Here is a 20,296-nt window from a genome sequence, read left to right on the forward strand (position 1 = left end):
TCTGCAACGAGTCGGGACACACAAACAAATGCAGCATCCAGACTTATATTGGTCGACCAAACGATGCAAAAAAGTAAAAAATATTAGATGCCTTGTCTGGATCTCTATTGCCGCCATCAATATGCTCGCGTGCTCCTCCATCTAGATCTCCAGTCTGAAACTGAGCCTGAGGCAACAGAATTGCTCCTTAACAAATCATAAATGCAAGCACTGATGGAAGATTGCAATGAAGAGCTACTTTATGATCTACCTGTCATGCCTGTAGATCGAGCACCACAACAAATATCTAGCATGTCTAGTACTAGTAAGTAATAGTACTACGCAAGTTATACAAGCAAGACAACAGGAATGTTCACATGTTGTAATTGTAATTGTAATGTTACCATCAACTACAATTGATTTAAACTTTTACGAGTTTTCACTTGGAATTGGATTTTACACACATTTACAATTTTATGTGTTTGAGTTAGAGTTGGATTTTACTGTTACGTGTTTGACTTGGAGTTTGATTTTACTGTTACGAATGCTTACGTGTTATAATTTTGATTGAACTTTACAGCCCTGATTGGTACAAATTGAAAGTTAAGTGCATTTTTCAGGTTTTTGTGGGCCTACAGTTCATGAGTTGTATACATGCAAAAATATTACCGAAAATCTGAAGAAAAATTTTTTTTTCTTCTCCTAATTAAAAAAAATGACCCTTAAAAAATTGCCTAAAACGGGGGAAATTTCTGGAAAAAAAATCCAAGATTCTGAAAACATAATAATGATAAAATATGAGTTATAAAATATTGGACTCGACTACATCTCGTCCAATATTTTAAAATTCATAGCTCAACCAATAAATTTGTAGTATTGTGTTCAAACCATCCAATTTTATATAATTATGTTTTGATAAATCCAAGAGTGTGAAAATCCAAGTGTGTGGAAATATTAGATCAAAAACATAATAATGATAAAATTGGATGCTTTACGGTCAATATTTATTGGTCTCACTAAAAGTAAAAATATTGTACTTGACTACGTCTCCAAACTTGTAGCTTGAACTAATTAATTTCACATACCGTAAATCCCCGTCTACAAGCATATATAGTGTTTTTAATGAAAGCTAAATTAATTCGAAGCAAGCGTAAATATACAAATACAATAGATTGGTCTTAAAATAATACTTGTTTGCATATGCTTGGATCCGTAACTTATTTGTTCAAACTCCATAATGGTGCCTGGATTAATGTAGCTTTCATCAGAAGCACTCTATATGCTTGTAGACGGGGTTTTACGGTATATCAGCATAACAAATTTGATTGCAAACACACTACAGACTGCAAAAAAATTAAGGTACTAGTTATGTTCACCCCAGCACTCTTTAGCTCTGATTTAAGACCTCATCTGAAAAACAGTGACCTAAAACCCAAGGAAGGAATTAAATCAGAGGTTGCATTTTGATGTTCTAATCAAAGGAAGGCACATTTGAGAACACTTTGTGTCCTAATCAATAGAGTATACAACATTCCAATGGAACAAACTGCAACTTTTGATTTTTCATCTTATCATCATCGTGTCTTAAATAAAGGTCTTAATTCCAAGCTAAAAGATGCAGCTATTGGCTGCATGGTTTATAAACCAGCGATTTGGTAGCCCAATTGGGCGACTTTTGAAGATTTTCCTCACGACTTTTGACAATTTCCTGTCCCATAGAAACCAATGGTTAAGAAAAAAAATTGGGCGACTTGTCACTATTTGCTCCTGCGACTTCCGATAGTTTCCTGCCCCATAGAAACCAATGGTAAAGAGAAAAATTGGGCGACTTTTGACCCGCGATTCGGGGTGAAATGTTTTGGCAACCCTGATTGGCTGCTGGTTCTAATTATGACATATCTGTCTTTGTTTATGATATACATGAGTGAAAATAACCGGTACCTTAATTTTTTTGCTGTCAATATAATGCTGGGGAATGGCGAAACAATATACATAATTTTCCCCACCTTGAGTGACAATATGACACCTTCAGACTTACCCAATTTATCTTCATATCTACAAACAAAAAAGTTTCACTTCCGAAAACAATTTTTTACATAATGAGATGAAGTAGTAAAAAGTTTATTTGCAAAACAAAAAAGTTTCACTTCCGAAAACAATTTTGTACGTAATGAGATGTAGCAGTAACAAGCTTCTTTGCAAAAAACGTTCAAAAACATGTTGACCTGATCAGCAATCATCTGAAGTTTTCTAAGTTGTCCATAATTGTATTTTCTTACGTAAATAAAATAGACTCTATACTCTGTTATAATCACATTCAAATTGCACTTGTCTCAGCAGCAGCTTCTACGCTTGAGGTAGAGGCAGATGCAGCCATACGTGACCTGGAGTGGTGTCGCTTCCTGGCTTTAGCTTGTCTCCTGAGGGCGCTATTCAGTGCGCTTGCTCCCCAGAGCCAGAGCCATTCTGGAATCATGCTGGAGACCCAAAACTGTGAATAAAAAATATGTAAAGAAGTTCATTTTTACAGGTCATCAGTAAAAACATTTTTGGTTGCCCTCCCGATTCTTTGATCATTTTCCCCATCACTTTTTTTGCGAGTCCACGCCAACAGCATATGGGAACAAACAAATGAACTGTGCATCACATCTAATGTAAATATGTGCTTGTGTCACCCCTTCTCTGCAGTTGGTACATCCCGCCATAAAAATGTTTCAAATTATGCCTCGTTTGTGCGCGTTGTGCACAAGCAGCATATAGTTCCGAATGCAATCCGGGCAAAACACAAATACCCCCAAATAAAGATGGTGGCCAATCCTGATTCTCCTACTTAAATGGCATGGACTCCTTTCTTACTTTCCTACAGGAATTCTGCTTCCTTTTTGCTTAATAATGCACAACAACACACACTTTTGAACAGAATATTTCAGAGAAACCATTCTCTGTCATCAGCAATGTAATGCTGCTGGTAGACTGTCAGATAAAAGGTGAGAGTTTTTGATCAGTTTTATAACTACTTTTAATGCAGTTTTTGATCAGTTTTAAAACTACTTTTGATGTCTATTCCCAACATCAAGACCCCAAGCCAATATCTCTAAGAAATGTTGTCCAAGGACATATCTTAAACATACCTGAAGTTGATGGTGGGGCAAAATGTCTGACATTGGTTTTCAGGGGGGTCAAAATGTACAAAAAATGTACAATTGGGGTTTTGCATGGGTAATATCTCAGCTAAAAGTATTCTAATAGGCTCAATATTGAATAAGAGTAATGTCCTACCAAAGGGCTCTGACTGGCAAAAAAATGGACAATAAAATTATTTTTACTTTTGGAGTTCTGACCCCCCAAAGTTGGTCCTGGATGGACGAAGTTGCATTTTGAGGGCCCTATATCTTTTAAAGTAAAGGAGTTACAAGTTTTCTGATACCAGATTTGAATTCAACACAAATAAGTACCCCAGGATACATACTTTTCAAAGTTGTAAAGGGTTCCTTTATACATTTATGGACCTCCAACGTCGTCTTTCGGCGTTGCGACACATTTTTACGCTGACCCCCTAAATTTCAAATTGATGCCACGGGAAAGCGAAATGGAGTATGAAGCTCAAATTTTCGGGATTTTACTTTCTCATCAATATCTACCACCACACAGAAAAAGAAAAAAAAATTGAAGAGGGGCTGCGGTGCACATCCCTGGAGTTGACATGGAATGGGTCAGTATACTTTTTGGTTCACCTCAAATTCAGTAAAGACGTACATGTAGTTGCATATTTTGCTGGTCTCAGTATTGAATAGTGTACAAGGGCAGTTTGTCCCCACGTTGTGGTGCAACTGCGGAAAAGCATTGATGACAATATTACAGAATTTGAGGTGAATCAAATTAATAATAAATAATAAATAAATTTCGGATTTATATAGCGCCTTTTTCCAGGTAGATCTTGAAGGATTCAAAGCGCTGTAATTTCGCTGCCATGGTGAATCATCACAATCAGATCGCATCATCTAGGCCAGTTGCAGCCGAACCTCAGGCGCAGACCTATCCGCACTTTGATTGTAACATCCACCAATTATCTGTGCAGCTCCCCAAATTCCATTGGGTGAAGGAAGTTTTTGATAACCAAACAACTAATCACCGATTTTTTGAAAGCAGGAGGAAACCGGAGATCCCGGAGAAAACCTGCGAGAGCGAGCATGGAATCGGGATAAACCAAGTGCACATGAGTCCTTGGGCGCGCCGGGCTTGAACCCGGGACCTCAGTGGTGCAAAGCGAGGGAACTACCGCTGCGCTAACTCGCCCTCCCAGTTGTTAGATAAGACTAACAAAAAGAAACACAAGAAACAAACAGATAGACATATGGCTAATTCCACTGTTACGGACGTTACAGATACATGCAACTTGCAACATTTAAGTGAATAGCGCACATGTTTGCTGTTAGGATAACACTTTATTTCTTAGTATGCTACTGGTACACACTCTAATGTTCAATATAATGAAGCAATTTTGTTTTGGCTTTCTTAGTTAATTAGCTACAGAAATTAGAAAGCAAGCGTTACGGACGTTACTGTGAAAGTGCCTGCCTTTTGACAGATGGTACATATCCTTTTATCTCCACTCAGTTCTGTGTTTTATTTTTTCTGTTAACTATATTGAGTAAGCCCTGACTCCATTCTATGTAAACATGAAAAGTAAGTTTGAAATTAATACTCCTGTATCGTCCTACACTGTTGATTTAGTGTTACGGATGTTACATTTTATGTCAAATGTAACGTCTGTAATTTTTTCATAATGAAAAAACTGTCAAGGTACTTCCTCAGATTTTTTTTCTTGATTTTCTTGCAGTAGGTCTGACATCAATCTATGGAGGCATGATTAGCTAGTTTGAAATAAATGGTCCTGTTTTGAGCAATAATGTTCCAAAATTTTGTTTAAAATTTCCAAAAGGCACTTTTGGCATGGAATTGGCCATAAACTAATGTATACAAAAACAATTCTTAAACACTTGAGAATGTCCTTGCAATTTGATTGGTTCTTACCCCATGTTACCAGTGTGATATGACACGATATCACACACCTTATCGCGTATGTGTCGACGCGATACTCGTACGCGCTATTTGAACCAATCGTAGGTGCATAGCAACAACGGGACTGATCGATTCTAAGCCCTAGGTAATTTCTTTTAAAATGTAGGATTTAACTTGATTAAAAATTTGGTATACTTATGATGATTAATAATAATATATTTATTTGAATTGAAGTGTTTAAAGGAGTATTTCGTGATCCTAGCATCCTCTATTTACAGTGTTGTAGTCGAGTCCTCGTCATCCGAGTCCGAGTCCGAGTCCTTGGTGTCCGAGTCCAAGTCCGAGTCCTTGGTGTCCGAGTCCAAGTCCGAGTCCTTGCCATTTTTTGATGTCCGAGTCCGAGTCCTCAATGTTCGAGTCCGAGTCCGAGTCCTTATGTATCAAATTCAAGCCCCGGGGTTTCCACCAATACTTTATCAACGTAGGCCTATTAACCAGAATTTTAGTTCTATATTAATTTCTTGTAAATGCATAATTTGCTAGTCCCACCTAGCATGCCTACTATTCTTCTGGGGCTGTGCAATAATTATGCGGAGCCCGGCCTGCCAAAAATCGCTTGCCCCCCCCCCCTCCGTCCTGCAAAAAAATCTTTGCACTCCCTTTGCATGCCATTTTTTGGGATCGCAATTTACAAACTTTAGGGCCCTAAATGGTTTAAGATGATGCTGGCCTTGTGAGCAGGAAATCTGCATCATGTAAGTGAACGTACTGTTTTATTTGCACCATATGTGCCAAAAATTGCTTGTTCCCCCTCTCAGCTTGCCAAAAATTGCTTCCACCCTCCCTTTCGATCGGTCAAAAAAGTTTTACTCCAAATTTTAGGTAGCATACCAAACAGAGTATAATCACAGACTCACAGTAACTTAGGCCTATTAGGCTTGTGTTTTAGGGAGGCAAAAGATGCAATATTACTATCAAAATATGACGTCACTACCAAACCCCAAGTGCCAAACGAAGAGGTGTTGGATCTGGCTGTAGGCCTATGCAGTATTATTCCGGGGGGGGGGTCACTCACATGTAAAGGTGGTATGGGTATATGTGCGGCGGTCAATGGTCCTTTTTTCAGGCTCTCCGGCAGTTCCTTAACACATTTGCATCATATGCTCCAGTTCGTTGAGCCTAACACTCTGAAAATTGTAGCTCTTTAGCTCAAATTTGGAAACATTTTGAATTTGTTACCTCCAAAACCTATAATTTTGGCCTAAATTTCAGTTCATCAAGACCCTATTTTGCCTCCAAATCAGTTCTTATAGTTCCCAAAATTTAACTTAAAGGAGTATTTCGTGATCCTAGCATCCTCTATTTATGTCATTTTTCATTAGATATCCACGAAAAAAAACCTATTCCCAAAATTTCAGTTGATTCCGATTTTATGTTCATGAAGTTATGCATGATTATGTGTATTACACTGCTCCATAGACACAATGCGTTGTAATTGCACCAGAACGAAATTCAAATTTCACGATATCTTTGCTAAACTAATTAATCTGCAAGAAATATTTTGTACATAAACATTATGTAGCCAGAGGTTTCCAGTGATATAAAATCTCAACTTTTTTGAGAAAAGTGGGGGATGAGGCTGTGGATCACATTTAAATGCCCCTTTAAGTGCCCCAGAGTATTATTATTATTCATGTACATTCTAGACTTGCGTTTAATAAAGCAGTCATGTCAAAATAAACGAATATGAGTAAAATCCATTTAACCAATTAAAGATATAACTGAAAGCAATCTTGCTTTTTGGTTGTACTTTTATTTACAAACTGAATTTATGTGCATGCAAAATTACTTAAATTAATCATGTGATGTGATCATTGATTAAGCATAAGAAGAAGTTTACAATGAACAAAAATAAAAGACCTAAAAAGACCCTATTTTACCGGACTCGAGGAGGACTCGAAGCCGAGTCCCCGAGTCCTTGGGGTCCGAGTCCGAGTCCGAGTCCTTAGCTTCCGAGTCCAAGTCCGAGTCCGAGTCCTTGAAAAAGGACTCGAGTCCGACTCGAGTCCAGTCCGAGTCCTCCAACACTGTCTATTTATGTCATTTTTCATTAGATATCCACGAAAAAACCTATTCCCAAAATTTCAGTTGATTCCGATTTTATGTTCATGAGTTATGCATTATTATGTGTATTACACTGCTCCATAGACAATGCGTTGTAATTTCGTTCTGGTGCACCAGAACGAAATTCAAATTTCACGATATATTTGCTAAAAGAATTAATCTGCAAGAAATATTTTGTAAATAAACATTATGTAGCCAGAGGTTTCCAGTGATATAAAAATCTCAACTTTTTTTTAGACAAGTGTGGGGATGAGGCTGTGGATCACGAAATGCCCTTTTAAGAATGAGAATAAAGGTATTGTTTTTAGCCGCTGTCGTGCATCTATCGTCTCATATAACACGCAACATCATTATTTTTGGCGTAAAACAATGATGTCGCCCGTGTTATATGATACGATAGATGCACTCCAGCAGCTAAAAACAATACCTTTATTCTCTAAATCTTTACCTGTAGAGTATGTGGCCAATAGCCAGTTGTTCTATTAGACATTCCTAGTGTAGCTAAAGCATGCCTAGCATACACGCTTGCTGATGGAATCAAGAAGCTGGTCTTGGGTGTCTTATGTCCAAAGTCTGTCATCTTGGTAGCTACATAAGATGGAAGTAGACTCTGAACTACAATGCCTTTATCTTTGTATTCATACTCTATAGATCTTGAAAAGTAATCCATGTAGGTCTGTGGAAATACAATTATTGTAGGGTAAAATGTTTAAAAGAGCTATGAAAAAATTTCTGTAACTTTGGTAATATTGATCAGAATTCGCTGGGGTAAAATATATTATGTAAAGCTGGGCTAACATGTACCAGAAAAGGCAACACTGCGAGGGTATTTGCCATTTGGTTTGCACTGGCAAGTCAATGTTTGCCAATCAGGAGATCGATTGATTTGCCCAGTGCTTGGATTTCAAACATTGATGATTGACAATGACATCATTTAATATTTTTATAATAAGCGGTGCTGTTTACAATCTTCCTTATTTGCTTCATTGTAAGTGTTACATGGTCTTCGCTAGGATTTAACAAGTACCTATCAATTTCATCAAAATGCCCATCCAAAATGTAACCCTTAAAACATAAACCAGACTTCCGCACCTTCTGGGGTTCAGTCAGTTCAAATAGTTGTTGTTATAGCCTTGATTTATAAGTCTGGTCTTGTTTCAAGTTCATAGAACTTATTCAAACATTATATTTAAAATTTAACATTTGCCACAGGTGTTATTCTGCCTGTCCCTGGAGCAAACTGCCTGTCCAAAATGACAGGTGGGCGGGTGGGTAGCTAACACACTGCTTACCTTACTAGCAGTATACACAGCCAACTGTGGATTAGGATGTATTGCGGCACCGGCAGAAATATTGATAACAGCACCACACCTTCTATCAACCATCTGAGGTAGCACTATCTTTGTCATCTGAAAAAAATAATCAATCAATCAATCAATTAGGGAGCAGTGTGGCACACTGAAGCGTCTTTGCCTTTGGTGTAAGAGGTCCCATGATAATAAGCCCGATTGTTGGCTACACTTGAATGTCCTGTAAAATTGCCCGGACCTGCTATCTCACGTCGACCCCTTCGTTCACCAGGTCACCTGTGCCTGGCGAAGTTTCAGTCAGCGTCAGCTCCTAGATTTCAGCTGTTAATGCCTAGATATGCTCCACATAAAAAATCAATCAATTAATTAATCAACAATCAATCAACCAACCAACCACAATCAATCAATAAAATAAATCAACCAATCAATTAAGTAATCAATCAAGTGATAGATCAATTGATCCATTAATTAATCAATCAATTGACTGATTAATCCAAAATAAAATTACATGCTGACTGGATTCAAATGATCTAGTACTATTAATAGTCGGGTGATTTTAAAGTGACTATATTGGAGTATAGCTGTTTCTGATTTTCTGACAGTCACAAAATAAAATCTGACTGATGACACTTTAATAAATTATAGTCTATATATCTACCTCAAGTCACCGGCACTAGCGTTGAAGTTCAGCGTTTGCTGTGTTGGCTTAGCCTGGTTTCTTGCGTGTACATATATGCGACATGTTGATCGCGCATGTAACAGAATGTACACAAACCAAGTAACGCTAAGCTAACACGGAACATGCTGAACTTCAAAGCTAGTGTCGATGAATCAAAGATATCTATACTATAGAAGGAGCTTGGGTCAGTGCTTCTTTTTTGTGGCTAAGTTTGGTCGAGATCAGCGCAAGTGTCTGGAACTAGTAGCATTTTAAAAGAGGGTTTGATGAAAGAAATGGAAGCAGAAGCAGCAGAATCAGAAGATCTGCCTGCTCAACAAATATATATCAGTGTGGCATTTCATATCGCCTGATATAACTACATCAAAATGGACAGGTGTAAGGGTGACTCAAAATACTAGTACCTTTTGGTATTGCCAAAGAAATTACAAAGAAGTAGACCCCCATGATGTTATAAATGATGAAAATGGTAACACTCTTACCGAAAGTGAAGACATCAAGAGGGGGGAGTGGGGTTCCCCTGAGGGGGGAGGGGGCACTTACATTACGTGATGGACACCATGCTCAGGTATGGACTCTCGAAACGCACCCTAAACAAGTATTATCAGGGTCAGAATTTCGTTTCACTGGGCGAGAATCAATCTTGATTCTTGCAGAATTAATTTGCGAGAATCATTTGATTCTTGCAAATGTGTGTAAATCTGTGTAAACTACAAAAGTTTGCGAGAATCAACTTTGATTCACGCAAATCTGTTTACGAGAATCTTTGCGAGAATCTATTCACAGATTCTCGCCGAAATTCTAACCCTGATTATTCAGCGCGTGCAAAACATACCCTAAACAAGTATTTTGCCATTTTTAACACTATAGAGTAATAATGCATGCTCAGGTTCTTGTTTAATATAAGTAGTTTGATGTTACTTAATGTTTTACCCTACGATGTGTTCTGATAGAAGCCAAACATAGCCTATTTCACCCTTTTTTATTTTGCCATTAAACTTTGGTACCCTAAGCAAGTATTTTGCTTGGAAAAGTATACCCTTTTCCTGATTTTTGGCGTTTTTGACACCCTAAACAGGTACAGCGCTGGATTTGCCCAATGCTGAAAAACAACCCTTTTACTTGTTTTGTACCCAGTATGGTGTCCACCTTGAAATACAAGTGCCCCCCGAGGTTCCCCTCCAGTTTCTGATTTTGTTTTAGAAATCACTAAAATTGTTGTGTAATCAGCAGAGAGAATATTGGAACATCCTTCATGTATTTATTATCGTTTATATTATATACAAATTCAATGCATTTTGAAATCATTAATAGATTATGACATGAGTACAACTTTATTCAAAACACATAGGCCTACAATATTTGTGTTTTTTGCAGCAGTGCTGCATTAATTCTGAATTGGCTAGAGTGTTACTATACTGAAATTTTCGTATGTGAAAGGCATTTTGTACCATTGAAGTTTTTCGTACACATCGGTAGCTTTATTAATATAAAGATTGACTTTTGTAGAATTTTGGTTGTGTATCCATTGATTTTATATGCGATTTCATTGAAAGAAGTGTCTTTTAATGCAATGATTTTCAACAACACACTCAACCTGGGCTCATTGCATGAGGAATATTTGCTACAAGCATTAGCTGAGCATGCGTCCTGCCAATTAAGTATAGGGATTGGGCTCGTTTGCATATGCATGAGTTCGTTGAGTTGGCGTAGCGTCCATGGAGATAGTACATTTTTAGTAAAATGGTAGATGCCTTTATACTAGCAAAATGTGTGATGTATTTTAACAGTTTATACTTTAGCCTATGTTTCTGTAAATGTGCATAATTTCCAATCACGTCGCAGATGGCAACTATCACAGCACAAGTAATAATTTATCCTAGCGTATTGCCCCGGTAGATACCTTGCACATGCCATAGAAAAAATTTGATAACTTGGTAGGTAGACAGAGATGACGTCAGTGGTACTGAATTTGGTTTGGATCTGAGACCATAATACCTCAGGTTTAGATTGAGAAATTATACATACCGGTATCAAGTAATTATCTTGTGGGAATTGTTTTATTGTTGTATTTATAATTGTGGTATACTGAACCCAACAACCACATTTGAAGAAAATAATCATAACTGATGAGTTATTTTTATCATGGGGCTATGTTTTTGCCGGCGGAGGAATATGGAGTATACATGGGGAGTTAGCTTTCAAAAACTGATCCACGTGTGATCACATGTGCAGTAAGCTGTTCTGTCAAAAGTAATGAATAAAGAAAGGTTGTTTAGCACAGTAACAGCGCGGGAACATGATAGTGCATGTATGTAATCAACAAAGCATCAACTCGGATACATCACTTAATTTACATACATCCAATCACAGCGTGCTGTCTGAAGTAATGAATATTAAAACAAAGGTTTTTCGCACAGTAACAGTGCATGGACGTCAATTAGAGGTGCTTTAATATAAGCTTAATATTGATACGCAAACGAGATGGTCGGTGACTCAACTGTAAATGGTTATTCTTCGGGACACCTTGACGGATTTCCCCGCATTTGACACACGTAATAGTGCTGTAAGCATGGTAAAGTGAACCTGTAAAATCATGTACCGAATGCAGTTTTTGATACTAAAAGTATTGCGGTACATGTACATGTTCACGACATCTTATGCAATTTTCGGCCGTTGTTTCGGCCTACAGTTTGTTTGGACATCTGTGTTGTGGACAATACTATTTTGTTTTTACGAAAGTGATAATTTCTCCATCATTTTGTTTCAAGTTGCTTTATTTATTACTAAATATTCGATCTGGATATGAAATTGATAGGCCTAATGGTGACCCCCGGGAAAGGACCATGTGTTATAAGTTGAGACTCCCAAAAGACTGACGGCGGCGTGACATTTTTCTTGAACAAATGAAATGATAATGATATTTTCAAAATGAATACTTACACCCTTCATATTAGCCCGGTTATTGGGCACTCAACATTAGAAGTGACGCCATAGGGTATGTGCCTACCGGCGTCGCGAAGTACAGGCCTATCGGGTAAAAAACAATAGTTTTAAAAAAGGGGGTCATTGGGTATAAGATTTTGAAAAAGGGGATCATTGAGTAGGCCTATATTTGAAAATAAGGGGTCATCGGGTAGAAAATTGTGAAAAAATGGGAGCAAAATTCTATTTTCTTGTTCCAAATTTTCCACGATTTCCACAAAATTTGTTGAAATAAGAGAATTTGACAATTTCGACATCAGGCCTATTTTGTGGCATTTGATAATCCTATTCTAGAAAAACAGGGTCATGGGTAGCTGCAACCAAAAAAAAAGGGGGGTCATCGGGTATGACTTTAAAAAAAGGGGGTCATCGGGTATAGACTTCAAAAGATGGGGCCTCATAATTGACAGGCACATACCGTCACTTCCAAAGTTGAGTGCCCCAGATTTTAATTTGACTTGACACCAAAACCGGGATTTCCCATTGATGCTGATTAATTGTATGATTACGCTACGAACTTGCAGGGTGGCGGATTGGCGGACACGGTACCATAGAAAGTCTATGGGAAAAAGTTCATATCAGTTTGATGATATACTTTTGTTCCCTTTTATGTTGACTTGAAAACTAAAATCCCCGATTATATATAGTACCAATTTGATATCAATAATTGTAGCAACTAAATAATTATGTAGCCTACTTTGTGTAATCTCATTTCAGACGATTGAGCACGCGTTTACAGGCTTGTCCATGTCTTGCCTCATAGGCGTCTATGTAAAACAGTCAATTGTCAGAATTGCAAGTGAAGTCTAAAGTGACAAACAAAGAGATATTGTATTCTTTCTGGTTTGGAATGATCATTTATGACTGAAAGCAGTTTAAGCAGCTAATTATCACTAATTAAATCGTTTGAATAAATAATTAGGTCTGATAATGAAGTAAATTATGATCACCCTGTATACATAGAAGCAAACATCGCACCCAAAATAAAGTATATAATTCTGGTTGGCTTTTTCAATTCAAGCTCTGTTTGATTTTGTGGTCCTCAGATTGAGAAAATATTCCTGAAAAGAAAACTATACCACATGTTCATTAAAAAGTTCATTTTACACACTGTATATCTTCTAGTACACCCTGACTTTGGGTTTGGGTCAGTCTAATCTCTGTTCTTAATGCTCAAGTTCCAGCAATAGGCCTACCTGTAATTGGTTAATAAAATGATATAACTATTCATTGCAAAATTGAAAGCAATGGGCGTACCCGATGTCAGTCAATGGTATCCAAACCACAATATGAACCTGAAGACTCGTCATCAGACTTGGACACTATCCATGCTATCAGTGAGGAATTGCTATTATAATATAAATGTAGGCCCTACATGTATTACCACATACCACAGTATTATGTTTGTAATCATTCCTTATTAAAGGCTCAAATGCATAAATGTGTTTTTCATTTTAAGTAAATGTCATCAAAACATGTATACCAAGAAATGAACTAAGTACTCAGCATATAAATTTGTGCTCTCTTTTGTAAGACAAAATAAAAGAAACAAACAATACAAACTTTATCTGCTTGCATTCTCTTTTTTACAGTGTCGTTAGCTCATTTTTAAGCCTGATGTCTTCCCAGTGAATGTGAAATCCAACATTTTTCTTCAATCACTCTGCGCCGTCTTTTTAAAGACATTTCTTGTTTTAAATTTTTTTTAAATCAACCATGAATGATCCTAGCATAATAGGTCTAGGTCCAGGGACACTCCAAAGCCGAAAAAAATAACTTAAAAAAAATTTTGGGGGTGGGACTTTATTCGAAGGTTGGACTATACTCGCGCCGGGTACTCGCGTCAGTATGGTAATATAAATAAAAGGGATCCAAGAATTTACCCTTAGGGTACACCACAGTTTATATTCTAAAATTTTAGCTTTAAAATGATCATAATTATTATCATTTACAATTTTACTAAATGTTCGTGTAATGTCATCATCAACTTATTGTTGTTTCTAAACATATGTTCCATGATTGGTCCGGGGGTCACTCCCATTGTGGCCTGTACACCATCCGCGATAATCAACTTTTGAAAAGCACCTAAACAAGGATTTAACCCTTGGCTAAAACGACACCCTAAACAGGGATTTCATTCCTAACATCAAATTTCATACCCTAAATTTCATTTCCGCGTATTTAGCAATTGCAATTTTGCTACCCTTTTTCCAATTTTTCATGTTTTTGACACCCTAAACGCGTTACATGGCAGTATCGTGCCTACCCACTAAAAACGACCCTTTTACGCGTTTTCATTATCGCGGATGGTGTACAGGCCATAATGGGAGTGACCCCCGGGATTGGTCACATGATTAAGATTATTTCCAATAATAAATATATTAACCAAATGGCTTATTAGAACAACATTCTCATATTACTTTTTCTGCCATAAAAACTAAATTGCTACAATTATACACTTTGAAAGTGCATACTTATGACTCGATTCTTGTTGTCAATTTTTTTAACCTACAGCCAGAATTCCATGACAGTACACACCTGGTTCACTAATGACAAGTTAACGAATACAAAATGCACACAGGTGCCTACAATTTCATAAAATTACCGGTACAATCTCTATAAAAATGTAAATCAGAAAAGTTTTCCCTTTTTTTTAGTAAGGGTAGGTTTTTAATGCAAATTCCTTTAATTGATCTGTAATTATTTTTACTTAGCTATATCCAGCTTGATGAAAGTACACATCTGGTTCACTTTATGCCTAGTATAAAATAAAAAAATGTGCCCACTGCCTGCAATTTCATAAAATTACAATCTCTGTAAAATGCTAATCAGAAAATAAAATTCATTTTAAAATTTCAATCCATTTAATTGAATTGCAATTTTTGTACTTAGCTGCACCGCAACGAAAGTACACAGCTGGCTTTTTACAAATGTTAATAAGAATGCAAAAACGCATGTACAAACTCTATAAAGAGTCGATGCGTACAAAGCAGGGAATTCGACTGTGACCCAAGTCTTGTCCTTGGAATCGGTATAGGAAATTTGTACAGAGTACCGCTAGCCTGCTTTTGCTGGGATCACTTTAAGGTAATAGGTTACAAATGAGATTTTTGGGTTATAAAATACATAGGTTTAGAGTTCAAAATTCATGAGTGTAATAATGCAACCATATTTCAAAGACATGTGCTATGCTTTCTTGGTTAGAGGTGTCACTATATTTAAAAGATTCTCAACTTAATTTTTTTTCGCCAGCCCATAGGGCTGGTATCTAATTCATAGATGGGATTTGTGTACACTAAAGATTAGCTAAGATTATAGCCTTCTTCTATCGGTATGAATTATTTTTTTTACTTCTTGTGGTGGAAATGTTTTTGATGTCTGCTAATTCGATTTATGAGGAAAAGAAAGTATGTTTTGCCATTTCAACGAACGAAAACGATTGAGTATTGCCCAAGTTATGTTTGAATTAATTATGACTTAAAAAGTTATCATAGGCTAGGCCTACACATATAAACATAAACTTGTTCAGCAATCAGCATATAAAAAAATGACATGGTCAACAAGGTAATTAGCGGGTATATAATATCACCAACGAGGTCATATCTGTGGACTACTGAGCATAGCATGATGTTTGGTTGCATGTGAGTGCATAATTGATATGTTGATAACAGATCTAATCCTAATAATGTTGTAGAATCAAAATCTTCATTATATGGACCACATTGAAGTCAAAGTAATTATCTCCTATCCTGTATCGTTTTATGGATAAAAATGACTCAAAAATGTTACTGTTTCAGTGTGCATGTTCTCAACATTGATGGTTTGGTGGACTGCCATGTAACATGGATGTAAGCGTGATCCTAAAAATGCCTTTCACGGTGACCCAAACTATTTACAAGACCTCTTCTGCATTGAGGCTGGCCTTCCCTTTTAAAGGGAATTTTTATACAGTGTATTTGCATTGCTACATGTATCATGCAATGAAGCATTTAATGAGTCGATATAACAAAGTACATTTCAGTTCGTGGGCACTCATAATTCACAGACGTCTCTGATATCAAATACTCTTGATCTTGAAGCGTCATGTCACATAACAGCATCATATTTCAGAGACGTCTCATAAATCACATACTCCCTAGTTTCAAAACCCAGTCGCAAACGATATTAGTAATAGTAATTAGTAATTTTGGTGAATGTGCCAGCGCAGTGGGAATAATTTTGTGAGTAGGCCTTATCAAGGTTGTAGCTACATTGTAGCCCAAGTTATGAGTGCCCGCTAATTTTACTATCCAATTCATGAATTAGAGCGCAGGCTCGGGAACTCTTGGGATTTTTTTACTTCAAAACATTTGATTTTGGCCATTGCAATCTAAGTGTTTGCACATAGAATTTGCACAGATAGATATAATTTTTGCACAGGTAGATATTTGCTAAACATAGGAAAGCTTATTCTAATACACTCAGCTTTGTTCCGATGTGCTGCATCGAAAGTGCCCAGCTATCAACAAAGCTTGACGTATGTGATATCACAGACCCCCATGTGAAATCACTGACCCGTCTTTGAATTCAGATCTTGTCCGTGAATTACAAGTGCCCCCGAACTGCACTTGTTGTACAACTTGATTTCTTCACTGAAAGCACAAAGCAGGCAACTTTATGTTCTGATGAAAAATTGTATAGTGCTGTGAAGGCTTTCTTGATATTCTTCATGTTGTTTGTACAGGGCCTACTTCCTATTCCAGAAAATACAGAACTAATGTTTTTGAATAAAAAAAAATATTATCCTCTTTTGCAAAATGAAACATAACTAAATCCTAATCCTTCAGTTAGTCCTAACTAGCAATAAAAGTCAATTTTTAATATTCAGCCAATTTTTGGAAATATGGGCCAAAAACATGTGTTTTTTGTATGCTGTGACAATCAAGCCCAAAATCTTGTACTAAGACTAATTTCAGTTTATTCATTCTAATTTTTGGGAAAAGATATGTTTCATTTTTATAACCAACCATTTAATTAAAGTAACACAAAAAAGTGAAAATTAGAGCAAAATTTTGGCATATACTCAAGATTTGAATGCTTCGACTTGTCTGTGATTTTTATGACTCGATTGTCAGAAAACATGCCAAAAAACATGTTTTGGCTCTATTTTCAAGAAATCAGTAAAATAGTGACATTTTTCTTTTATCTCCAGTTAGGACCAACTGAATGATTAGGATTGGGCTATGTTTCGAAGCCCCCCGAAGCCAGAGGGTTTCTACACATTTTACACTGCAGGAGACACCATTTCTGAGGGTAAAATTACATTCAAATGGATTACAAAATAAGGTTATTTTGAGAAAACAAGCCTTGAAGAATATTACATGTATAATAGATAGTCTTCAATACTGCTATCTAGGCTTGTTTTCTCAAAATTATACCATAAAATATGCAAATTAGGTACCTAAGCCCAGGCAATTTTTAGCAGAATTAGTACCCCAAAAGGCCATTTTTAACATAAAAACCTGTTTTAAGACTTTTTTGAAAAAATGCTTCCTTCATCCCAAAAAAGTTGTACATGAGAGACATTCTCCAAAGAATTTTTTTGGCCTGATAACATGGCTGAAATGGATATATATAATGCGCAATATAAAAACGATGATTCATTTTTGACCCACCCCCTATTTTTTTGTTAAATTTTCAAAAAATATTTTTGGCCAAAAAAGCAAGTTATATGCCCTAAATTACTTGTTATTTAATGTTGGAAACCATAGAAATACTGGTACTTAAAAAAATGCCAATTTATGTTTACAAAGTTGGATAAAGTTGTACATTTTAATTACTTTTACTTCTACTGAACAGCTAGCAATGTATACTAATTCAATGTGTTCCTGACTGTTCAATAGAAGCAAAAGTTTATTTAGAAAATCAGATTTTTTTTGTGGAAAAATAAAAAAAAAATCGGAATTCCGATTAAAATCGGAAGATTGGCATCTCTGGTGTAGTAAGCTTACCAAGTTGTCCACATGGTCGATAATAGCGTCAATAATTGGCGAAAATCTGGATTGGAAACTCGGAAGTGAACCAGAAGTCAGTGTTTCTAGTTCATAGTTCGTCATTTTAGCATGAGTTTTAATGATTTCAACAGGAATTATCATTCTAAAATTGACCTTGAATAAATGTGCCCCTTTGGGAAAATGTAACGCCCCCCGGGGGTGTTTATTTGACGAAATACGGTAGGCCTATATGTCTTGTCATGTGACATGGATAATTGTTTATGACTAGCATCCCATGGGACAATAGTCAGACATCCAATGTCCTTAAAAGGTATATTCAGTGATCCCAGCGAAAGTGCAAACAAATTAAAATTGTGAGCAAATTTCCTCAAAGTGAAGGATTAGGACAAATCGTCATTAGGGGCTGTCATTTTCTTTGGAAGGGAGGTCATGAATATATTGGGGGGTCATAGAATTTTAGACCAAAATAGGGGGGCATAATTTTTAACACCCAAAATAAGAGGGTTATAGAATTATTTTTTATTCATTCATTCATTCATTCATATTTATTCATCAATCAATATCATCAAATACAATTAACATAGATCGATATATATATCAGTTGGAGTAACAGTAAACAGCAAGATTATTGGTAATAGCAATTATTAATGAAGAATTAAGTTGTATACCAATTATTAATGAAGAATTAAGTTGTATACCAGAAGCAATGTACTATATACATGTAATATACCTAACATGATTAGAAGTATAACTCAGGATTTAATTTAAGGGATGGTGGCTCAAAATTTTTGTGCGCTGCATTCGCATTCTTGAACTTAACAGTCAATGTTCGCACAATCTTTGGTATAAGTTTTGGAGCGCTTCGCGCCTTTCTTCCGGCAATGAATAATTTGTCTTGAGTCTGTGTATGTTTGAAGTGGGGGGGTCATAAATATTTTTGACCCAAGATAGGGGTCATGAAAATTTTAGCCCACAATAGGGGGTCATAAAAATTGACTCGGTCACCGACATATTCATGACCCCCCCCCCCTTCCGAAGAAAATGACATCCCTAGGTATTTTTGAAAAGAAAAATTTGGCAAAAAACAAGAAAAACAGCAATATTGACAAAGTTTGACTCTGGGGGAAGAAAAGCATAGGAGAGTTTTAAAGAAAAAAACATCGCCCACTGGACAGATGCAAAAAAAAATCATGAGTAAAAAAAAATGCCCCAACTCTGTATAAATGTATAATTGTAAAATGGAAAATAAAAATATTAAGCTGCCTTTGGCAGCTAAAAAAAAATTCTGTCTGACTCAAACTACCATGCCCCCCTGAGAATCAAATGATACATCCCTAATCTTTTCCCATCTCTTCAATGTGTTATGGAAGGTATTATAATCCTTGATGGTGATGAGTAATGGGAAAAAGCAAATAAAATATTTACAATGACCGTTGCGATGCACCTGTACCACTTAATATTGAAGTACAAGCTGCAAAGGTAGAAGTAATTTACTAGATAGTAGTTACATAACCCTGACCCTAATCTTATCCCTTATCCCTAACACTAACTATGAACTTTCTTTCATTGACAGAAGAACTTTCAATCTTTCATTGAGGGAAGACATGCTTATTTTGCTCTGAGCTTGTCTTGTTTGCTACTGAGTTCTATTTGAACTTGAATTCAGTTTTTGACTTGAATTTGTTTTAAACTACAGCATGTAGTTTTCTGTGTTTGCTTTTATATTTTGTTGTCTGTCCCTGAAGAAGAGCAGTTTATCTGCTCGAAACGTCGGTTGTTTTTTTGCCTGTTCAGTTTTGTTTGTCTGCACCAGTGTACTTTTGTACTGTTTTGCTGACACTTCTGTCTGTTTATGTGCACAGTGATTTTCATCACTTGTTCTAGTGTACTTTTGTATTCCCATTGATCCTTGTTGTTTTTGCTGGTTTAGCACTTTTGTGAGCCTTGGAACTGGTAATTTTTGGCCTACATTTGCTGGTTTTGCCTCCGCTCCCCACATCAAGTTGATGTACCTTGCTCTTTTTTTTTCCAGTTGTTCATATTCAAGGTATCCTCTTGTATCATTTATTGATCCTTGATGTGTTTTGTGTCCTCATCCGTTGGATTCACCATTACCTACTTTTACTAACACTAACCTTAAATGCTAACACTAACCCTAACCTTAATCCTTACCTGATATACCCCAAACCCTAACAGTTTTCTGA

The 20,296-nt window shown here is 36.5% G+C and overlaps 1 protein-coding gene across 1 annotated transcript in view; it reads right to left on the reverse strand.

Moving 5' to 3' along the window:
- Positions 1-476: 476 nt before the first annotated feature.
- The window catches only part of LOC140165817 (inactive hydroxysteroid dehydrogenase-like protein 1), a 46,347-nt gene continuing 26,527 nt past the window's right edge, over positions 477-20,296 (reverse strand). Inside the window, exons 5-7 of the mRNA XM_072189139.1 lie at positions 8,418-8,534; positions 7,574-7,801; positions 477-2,470 (exon numbers count right to left, since the gene is read on the reverse strand). Of these exons, the coding sequence (XP_072045240.1) occupies positions 2,297-2,470; positions 7,574-7,801; positions 8,418-8,534 (519 nt within the window). The 3' untranslated portion in view covers positions 477-2,296. The remainder of the gene's footprint in view (positions 2,471-7,573; positions 7,802-8,417; positions 8,535-20,296) is intronic.

Source organism: Amphiura filiformis, chromosome 12 (genome assembly GCF_039555335.1).
Source record: "Amphiura filiformis chromosome 12, Afil_fr2py, whole genome shotgun sequence".
In the NCBI taxonomy this organism is placed as follows: domain Eukaryota; kingdom Metazoa; phylum Echinodermata; class Ophiuroidea; order Amphilepidida; family Amphiuridae; genus Amphiura; species Amphiura filiformis.